Source organism: Pelodiscus sinensis, chromosome 19 (genome assembly GCF_052426305.1).
Source record: "Pelodiscus sinensis isolate ZL-2025 chromosome 19, ASM5242630v1, whole genome shotgun sequence".
Lineage (NCBI taxonomy): Eukaryota > Metazoa > Chordata > Testudines > Trionychidae > Pelodiscus > Pelodiscus sinensis.
In genome coordinates, this window is record NC_143070.1 from 1,992,151 (window position 1) to 2,001,187 (window position 9,037).

Below are 9,037 nucleotides of genomic sequence, written 5' to 3' on the forward strand. Positions count from 1 at the left end.
GGAAAGCAACGGAGCCAAGGGAGGGAGAAAGGCCGGAGGGGGGGGGCGCATTTGGGAGAAAAGGAAAGAAAACAGGGAGGAGGAGAAACGGGTGACGGAGGAAAGGCGCAGAGGAGGAACGGGGAAAGGGCCGGGCCAGGGAAGGGCAGGAAGAAAAGAGATGGGGAAAGATGTGGAAAGAGGGAACGGACGAGTCAGCGGGAAGGAGGAGGAGAAGAGTGAAGGAGGCAACGGAAGAGACCGGACGCCATGGGGATGGGCAGCCGTAGAAGGGGGGCACGGGAGACCAGCCGATGGGAAGAGAGGACACAGAGGAGGGACAAGCCGGGTGGTCCCCACCAGTGGTCTCTGGGTCCCCTGAGAACCCAGGTATCCTGGCACCCCCCTGCTCTAACCACTAGCCCCTGCTCCCAATCCAGGGCCAGTCGGGAAGGGCTGGGGGCAAACCTGGGGAGGGGAAAAGTTTCTCCACCTCCGGCCTCTCCCCAGCGAAACTCGCCCATGTTTGTGTGGGGTCCTGAGGGGAAGGGGGCTTCCCCTTTGCTCCCGCACCGCAGCCCCTGCCCCCCACTCCTGCACCCCAGCACTCCTCAGTCCCGCCCCCCCAGCCCTGGGGGTTTGCTGAGGCTCCTGGCTACGAAGGACACACTCTGAGGACGGGTTGCGGAAGCTGCGTCCAGGGAAAGCAGATGGGAGGTGGAGAGGAGATGTTCTGTTCTCAGGGCAAAGAGCTGGGGGTCCCCGTGGGGCAGAGTTAAGGGGAGGGAGCAGTGCACTGACTGTGACCCCCCCCCCCCACAGCCGGGGAGAACCCAGGCATCCTGGCTCCCTGACCCTCCTGCTCTAACCACTAGGTCCCACTCCCGTCCCCTCCCCGAGCCAGGGAGAGACCCCAGGAGTCCAGGCTGAACCCAGCCCCCCAGCTTTATTGACACCTCTCCAGCACGGCCGCGTTACTTGGCCGCCTCGGCCAGCCTGTTGAGTTCCTGGGACAGCGCCGTGACGGTGGCCAGGATCCGGTCCCGATCCGGCTCGGCAAGCCGACCCCCGCAGCGCTGGGCGAACTTGTCGGGGTGCCACAGGGCCTGCTGGCGCCGGAGCTGGCGGCGATAGGCCCCCCGGTCCGCAGGGTCCGTGCCCAGCAGGGCCACGGCCGCCATCTCGGCCACGGTGCCCTGGGGGCTGGGCCAGGGGATGTCCTGGTAGCTCAGGGGGCGGGCGGCGTCGGGGGCGAAGACGCGGGCGCAGCCCTCCTGGTAGCGCTGCCGCTTGGCGGCCTGGACTTCCTCCTTCTTGGTGCGGGCGCGCTCCTGGTAGAGACGAGATTCGGCCGCCAGGGGGCGCTGGGAGGTGGCCTGCGGGGCTCCGTGGGCGGGGAGGTGAGGGCCAGGCCCCGCCCCCTGACGGCCAGGCCCCGCCCCCTGACGGCCAGGCCCCGCCCCCTTCCGGCCCTTCCGGCTGTATTCCCGCGCCATGCGCTCTGCCCACGCCTCGTAGGGCTCCGGGTCCGGGTCGGGCCTGCAGAAATCCTCTGGCGGGAGAGAAGACGAGGGGGGTATTAGGGGAGGGTGCTCCTGGCCGAGGGGGAGGGGCCGGTCCCCTCTAGGGGCCCCAGTGGCCGTACCTTCGTAGCGCCAAAACGCCTGGTACTCGTCCTGGCATTCCCCGAGGAGTTTCTGGCGCCAAGCCCAGTCCTCGTCCCGGTTCCCGCCGGCGTCTTCGGCTTCCTCCGGAGGCAGCTGAGGAGAGTCACCAGGCATCAGGGAACCGCTGCGGGCAGGGCCTAAACCAGACCGGCCAGGCCTTCGGCCAACCCACCCTCAGCCACTGCTCGGGTCCCGTTGGAGCTGTGTTCTTGCTAACATCTCAACCCAATGTGGAGGAACCCTTCCCTCTCCCCGTGACCCATCCTGCCTTCAGGGGGCGGGGAGAATCGAGCGGCTTCTCTGCCGAGCGGCCCCGACCGTCCCCGCCGGCTAATCGCCGCCCTGCCCCTGTTCTGTGGACAAAACGTACTAGGGACGCAACAAGGCTAGGTCCTGGATGGACCTAACCTCCATGAATCTATCTTGCTCTGTTTTGAACCCTGGTCTGCACCACCTCCTCTGGCGAGGAGTTCCACAGGTTAACTGTGCGCCGCGTGAAGAAAAACTTCCATTTGGTTTGTTTGAAACCTGCTGCCTCTTCATGTCCTTGGGTGACCCCTCGCCTTTGTGTGATGGGAACAAAGTCAATAACCTTCCCTTATTCACTTTCTCCCCACTAGTCATGATTTTATAGACCTTGATCCCATCTCCCCCTCCGTCTCCTCTCTTTCAAGCCAAAAAAATCCAGATCTGATTCATCTCTCCTCAGACGGCAGCCGTCCCATGCCCCAAATTGCACAAAATCATTAAATATCTGGTCACCTTCACTTTCGGTAAGGTAGGGGCAAAACAGGCGTTAAACATCCGCCCGTCTTTTCCATTTTGGGGTGGGTTTAATTTTAGTTTTCTGATGGAGCCGGGCTGTCCCACCTTTCTGTCTGTCCCGGGGGGATAGCTTCCCGGTGTGCTTTTCATACGGTCTCTGGCACCCACTAAGACAGAAATAACCCCCCAACTTCCCATTTATAAGCGGTGCGTCCTCCCTGCCTGCCGAATCTGAACTCCTGCTTTTCACGAAGGGACAGCGCTAACTTCGAACTCACGTCCCCGTGGAGGCTCCGGGGCCGCTACTCCGACCTCATTGGCCTCCGGGCTGAGCCCCCATCCTGCTCCTTACGGTACAGTGCCCCCCCCATGCGGACCAAATCGGTACCTGCTCCTCCTTCATGGCCCCCAGCAGGTCCCTGGGTGTCTCCCCGGCCCGGTTCCGGATCCCCATGGCCCCGGGACAGTGGTTCTGCAGTGGGGCGAAGAGAACTTCGTACACTGGGGAGGGAGAAAGAGAAAAATGAATGGTGCGCCCTTATAAGAACCATGTGGGATTGCAAAGCAGAGGGGTTTCTAAATCGTATTTTTTACCATTGGGATTCGCACGTGTTGCATTGCTCCGCTGGGTTTTTCCTTTAAACGGAGGTTTGTTATTTTGGGGGTGGGTTTTTTTTTGCCGGTTTCGAACATGACTATTTTAATTGACAGGCGTTGGCCTTGTTTTAGAGCCGTTAATGTGCTGACCGCTTCCGTGCCGATGGGGATATACAACCGTTTTGGGCACCTTTCTGTCTGGGCCTTGGCGTAAGAACGTGCGGCCTGGCGAACGCTGCACTTAATTTTTTATCCATTTTTGCCTTGTGTTACACATCACAAGGTGGACATCTTGGTTACAGAGAAGCAATCGGCACATTGGAGCAAGGCCCTCACATCACAATTAACCCCTCCCCCCAATTATCACCCCCTTTTGCTTATTTTACAATTCAACCAAAATGATAAGCGTTTCGTTTTGCCTTGGAACGAGCGTTCGCCACACTAGTCCGGCGGGGTCCCCGTTACCAATGGGATGGAGAAGGTCCCTTCTGCTTTCAAAAAGGGAGGCTGGTGGGGTAAACTGAGGCACAGGCCTTTGCATAAAGCTCCATGTTAGCTGGACGCCTAGGTCCCAGTGCCCTATTTTAGTCTGCACCCCTCGGCCCCCCGCTCCTCATTTTCCCGTCCTCCCCCCCCCCCCAGGGCGTAGGCACTTGGTGGCAGCATTTTAAACAAGAGTGGGGATTGGAGGGGTGGGGGGAGTAGAAAGCTGAGAGCCAGGACTCCTGGGTTCTCCCCCCAGTTCTGGGAAGGGGGCGGAGCAGGGTCCCCTCTGATTGTGTGGGCCCGTGTGCGGAATGATTTTTGTTACGTGAACCGATACGGAGGGGTCAGATCACGTAACAGAAGTCACTTTGCCCAAGGACAGTGGGGGGCGGGCAGGCGGGGGGTTGGAGGGAGGGCTCTAAACGGGGGGATCTGGGTGTGGGAGGGGCTCCAGGCTGGGGCGGGTGAGGACTCTGGTTGGGGGGTGTGGGCTCTGGGCTGGGGCCATGGACAAGGGCTTTGGGGTGCAGGAAGTGGCACCGGGTTTGGGGGGGCTCAGAGAAGGGGATTGGGGGACAGGAGGGGGAGACGGCTCAGGGCTGGGGCACGCTGCTCCCACCCGTCAAGCACCGCCCCCCCCCAACCCCGGTGGGCCGGGGACTGGCCAATGGGACAGCCGAGCCAGCGCTCGGGGCGGGGACAGCCAGCAGGACCCCGGGGCCCCCCGGGACGGCAGGGGCGGGTGCTCACCGCGCTGGCCCTTGCGGGCAGCCTGCCGGGCGGCGTGGTGCAGGGCGGTGTCTCCGCGCCGGTCCGGGCGGGCGGGGTTGGCCCCGTGGTCCAGCAGGATGCGGACGGCGGCGGGGTCTCGGCGGGCGCAGGCGTCGTGCAGGGGGGGCCGGCGCTTGTGGCCCCCGGGCTGGTCCAGGTCCAGCGTAGCCCCGTGGCGGGCCAGGAGCGAGCGCAGCCGCCGGTGCCGGCCCGACGCCACGTAGCGCCAGAGGCGGCGCTGGTGCCGCTCGGCCATGGGGGGGGGGCTGTGTGGGGGAGGGAGAGATAAGGTGAGGCAGCCCCGTGCCAGTACCCGAGTCGGTCGCCACCTCCCGCAGCGCCCCACTTACCTCCCCCCGCTGGCCCCAGCCGCCTCCCTGCCCACCCCTACAGGCCCTCCTGTCCCCCAAATACCGGCGGAGGATTCCCGGGTCCCCCTTCCCCACCCCCTGCCCCCCGGATCCCACAAGTGCCCCTTGCCCCTCCCTGCTCCACTTCCGGACCCTTTTCCATTCCCCCTGCTGACTCCCGCGTCCCCCCTGCTCCCCAAATCCTCCTCCCGTCTCCTTGCACATCCGCCCCCTTCCCCTCCCTGCCCCCCAAGTCTCCCTTCCCCTCCCTGCCCCCCAAGTCCCTGCTCCATTTCCCTGCCCCCCAAGTCCCTCTTCCCCACCCCCAAATTCCCCTTCCCCTCCCTGCCCCCCAAGTCCCTCTTCCCCACCCCCAAATTCCCCTTCCCCTCCCTGCCCCCCAAGTCCTCCTTCCCCGCCCCATATTCCCTTCCCCTGCCCCCCCAGGATCTCCTCCCCACCCCCCCCAAGTTCCTCTTCCACTTCCCTGTGCCCCCAAGTCTCCTTTCCCATCCCGACCCACACATCCCCTTCCTGACCCCCTGACCACCCCTCCCAGCCCCCGCCCCCAGGATACGGGACTCACCGCGGCCGCCGGCTGGGGGGCTGTGAACGGGCCGTAGAATCCGCGGCGGGGGGAAGGGAAAAGAGAGCGGACCGGAAGTTGGGCAGTAGGAAGGGCGGAAGTGAGGGCGGAAGTGACCTCAGGATGTCCCTCCCCCCCCCCGAGTGTGGCGTGGGCGGGGCTCGTGCGGGGGGGGGGGGGGAGCGGGTGCGGATCGATCCAATCGCTTCGTCACCGGGGAGAGGGAAACCGGAAGGCAGGGGCGAGCGAGGGCGGAAGTGGCGCGGAAGTGGCGTCAGGCCGCTTGCTGCAATAGGGGGCGCTTACCCACACTGTCGGTTCCACCCCCTTTGGGGTCCGGTAGGGGACACTTCCGGGGTGTATTTGGTTCCGCCGGGGGAATGGGGAGGGAGGGAGGCCGCGCCGGAAGTGGGTCAAAGGCGGGGCGGAAGTGCACCGGATGTGGCGTCAGGCTCTTAGCCAGAGATGGCTTGCCCTCAGTGGGGTGCCACGCTCTCAATGGCCCGGGTGGGAAACACGAGGGGGGAGGTTTCCGGGCCGCGTTGGGTCCCTCTGAGTATAAAACAGGCCCCAGAGACTGGGAATCAACGCCCACACGGGGGTGGGGGACACCGGAAGTGGGTCCAAGGAAGGGGCGGAAGCAGACCGGAACTGGCTTCAACTCACCCAGCATCACGGAAGGACTTGCCCATAGTAGTGTCCAAACCTTCACCGCGTCCGGGTGGGAAACAGGCTCCCGGTTGGAAGGTTCCGGGGGCAATTTGGGGTCTGGTATCAGTGGGGAAGGGGAAAGGAGGTGGGAGAAAACCCCAAGTGGGGAGGGCATCAGAGACCAGGTTCCCCACCGATTTCAATGTATTTTCCACCTTCTTGGCTCCCCTTCTCCCTCCCCAGTGTTTTTTAACAGAGCATCTCCCCTTCTTTTTCCTCCCCCCACATACAAAACACATTTGCACGATGGGAGAAAATCTTTCCCCCCAGTTTTAAGAAAAGGCATTCATTTTCTGGGCACAGCGAAGAAATCTCACATTGTCACGGGACAAAAATTATTTTCTAAAACAAATTACCCTTTATTAAAAAAAGTATGATTTCCCCAAGACAAACAGCTGAGCTTTTGAATAAACAATTTTACAAGTTATCATCAAAACACATTTTAAAAAAAATCAGAAAACAATTTTTCGCACAGAGAAATTATTTAATTATTAGACACACCCCACCCCACAACACACACGTTCTTTAAGCAATTCCAGCCTAGGGGAGCCGACACGTCAGCTGCTCAGACCAATTCCAGCCCCACCAGGAGGCCAAGGGGAACTCGTGTTTCTCTTCGTGCTGAGTTACGAGGAGGGACCGGGCGCCGTGTTAATTACAGCCTCCTGCTCGTGTTCGGTAGGGAGGAAAGCCCTCCTGGCTGCGAGGTGCTGGGTGAGAGGGACTCAGCTGGTGCTGGGGTGGATAGACTCAGCGTCGCTGGGCGTGGTTGGAAATTTGTTCCGTGCGTCTCGGGGTCTTGACTTTAATCTCTGCATAGTGCAGGCCCTGGGTATCCACAGCCCCCCGGCTGCCCTGGCCCTGTGCAGGACAGAGGTTCAGTGAGGACGCTGTCGCCCAGATCTGGTCACTTAATTCTGGCTCATGTAGGCAGCTCCAGAGACCAAATCCCCCAGTGTTACCCCAGGGTGGAGGGGCTGGGAGCCAGGATGCCTGGGATCCTTTCCTGGCGCCAGGAGGGGAGTGGGGGCTAGTGGTTAGAATAGGGGGACCGGGAGGCAGGTCTCCTGGGTTCTCTCCCAGCTCTGGAAAGGGAGTGAGGTGTAGTGGTTAGAGCTGGGAGCCAGAACTCCTGGGTTCTCTCCGCTCACTGTATTGTACCCGGAGACCGGACTAAGCACCGGCTGGAAGAGGGCCCAGCCTGAGATCTCACCTGGGGCTCCTGCCGGCGCGGCTGTGAGCAGGGCAGCGCTGTGGAGGGAGAGGAAGGAAGGCTAAAAGAGAGGAGTGTCCATGTGTGACAGAGACTGGGGTGAGGAGAGAAGCAGCAGAGATGTAGGGGATGGGCGAGGTTGCGGAGGGGACCAGGGAAGGGTGGACAGACAGCCCGGCCAGGACCACCGCGGCTGGCCACTTGGCTGTGTTCACTGAGACTCCGGGTTGGTACCTCAGCATCTCTTCAGGAGGAGGCCGACCACCAGGATGAGGATGAAGAGCAGTCCCAGGGCGATAGAGACCTGGTACAGGACCTCTCTGGTGCCACACTCCATGGGGTAGAGTCCTTTATCTGGGGGATGGAGAGGAGGGTTAGGAGATTCCCCCTTCTAAGCCAGCCCCTCCCTGCCCTGGAACCGGATCGGCGCCCATTAGAGGGGATAAGCCCCCTGCCCCATCCCCCTCACCTGGGTCACTCTGGTTCCTCCTTGTCACGCTAAGCTCGGTGCCCTGTCCCGTCCCGCTGTCTCCCCGGAGGATGCTGATGTGGCACCAATAGAGGCCAGAGTCCCGTGGCTCCAGATCCCGCAGGGTCATCGTAGCCTCCCCTTTCCGGAGCAGATCCAGGCGGGACACGTTGAGCCGCCCTGTGTAGAAGGGGTGGGCTGAATCCAGCATAACCATGTCTCCCAGCCCCACGACCATGTCTCCCAGCCCTCTGGTCCAGGTCGCTTTGGCCGTGCTGCCCTGTGGGTTCTGGAAGGAGCAGTTCAGTGTGGCGGTGTCACCGGGGGATGCCTGGAGGGCGCGGGGGCTCTGATGCACTTTCAGACCTTTGGAAGGCAGGGCAGTGAATGTTGTACCTGCAAAGGAAAATGAGGACGAGAGGGATGGAGATGCCCCAGCCACCCGACCCCTGAGCGGCCTGGCGTTCCTTCCCAACGTGCGACTGCTCACAGCCCTGGGCTCCCGCCTCCACACGCGCCCAACAACTGCCTGGAGCATGCATGACGGATGCCCACAGAGATGCTGGGCACACAATCACTCAGCATAGATCTGTGTGACACTGCTGGCCAAGAGGCATGAGGGGATCTCGCTCCACAGGGCAGGCGACACTCAGGGGTGCTGATCAACGTAAAGTCGGGCAGGTTGGAGAACAGACCTCCAAGGACACACGCGAAATGACGGGTGTAAATTAGCTGTCACCCGTCAGCCAAGGGATCACCAGGTCTTTGTGGACCCTGCTCTGAGAAGATCTACTCCAAGGGCCGCGACCGTCAAAACAGCCAAGAGAACGTTGGGAGCCAGGAGGAAAGGGGGAAAGTATCAGACAGAAAATCTCATCCAATCAACCCGTCAATCAAGGCCAAATGGGAGAAACCAGCCAGCGGGGAAACTGCGGGTGACAAATAAACAGAGCAAGATGGAGCTGGGGGTGGAGTAGAAGGACAGATGGATAGAGATGGAGCTAGGGATGGGCAGAGAGACAGATGGGCAGACAAAGATAAATGTAGGGGTGGGGCGAATGGACAGAAGGACAGAGATGGAGCTGGGGGTGAGGGAGGCGGCTGGGTGGATGGATTCAATTATTACCTGCTGCCCAGATGGAGAGGGGGAGGAGGATGCAGAGGACGGGGCTCAGGGCTGGCAGCTGCTCCATGGTCCCTGCTCTCTGGGCAGCTCGGCGGGGCCAGCTCAGCTCAGCTCAGCCTCCTCTGATAGTGTCAGCCCCAAGGGGCGGTGGAAAGTTTTGTGGTCTGCACCTGTGAGATGGCTGCAGCGAGAGGCCGGGGCCGAGGGCCGGATGCGGGGAGGTGAGCGTCTCGTTAACTCCGAGAGAGACCGGCTCTTTGTGTGAGTGTGTGTGTGTGTGTGTATCCCATTGCCCTCCTAGAATCAGCCACACTCCT

At 61.8% G+C, this 9,037-nt stretch overlaps 2 protein-coding genes across 2 annotated transcripts; both read right to left on the minus strand.

The window, feature by feature from the left end:
* Nucleotides 1–906: 906 nt before the first annotated feature.
* On the minus strand, nt 907–5,336 carry NFKBIL1 (NFKB inhibitor like 1). The gene is made up of 5 exons (XM_075918295.2): nt 5,202–5,336; nt 4,245–4,531; nt 2,800–2,912; nt 1,625–1,739; nt 907–1,531 (listed from the first exon to the last, which is right to left on the minus strand). Exons 2-5 carry the CDS (start codon nt 4,519–4,521, stop codon nt 954–956), a joined length of 1,083 nt encoding a protein of 360 aa, XP_075774410.2. The 5' UTR covers nt 4,522–4,531; nt 5,202–5,336; the 3' UTR covers nt 907–953.
* A 937-nt stretch (nt 5,337–6,273) lies between these two features.
* LOC142825971 (natural cytotoxicity triggering receptor 3-like) lies at nt 6,274–8,708 on the minus strand. Its single transcript, XM_075918324.2, has 4 exons — nt 7,595–8,708; nt 7,360–7,479; nt 7,126–7,163; nt 6,274–6,773 (listed from the first exon to the last, which is right to left on the minus strand). The coding sequence occupies exons 1-2, from the start codon at nt 8,130–8,132 to the stop codon at nt 7,361–7,363; spliced, it is 657 nt and encodes a 218-aa protein (XP_075774439.2). The 5' UTR covers nt 8,133–8,708; the 3' UTR covers nt 6,274–6,773; nt 7,126–7,163; nt 7,360.
* Between the last annotated feature and the right edge of the window lie 329 nt (nt 8,709–9,037).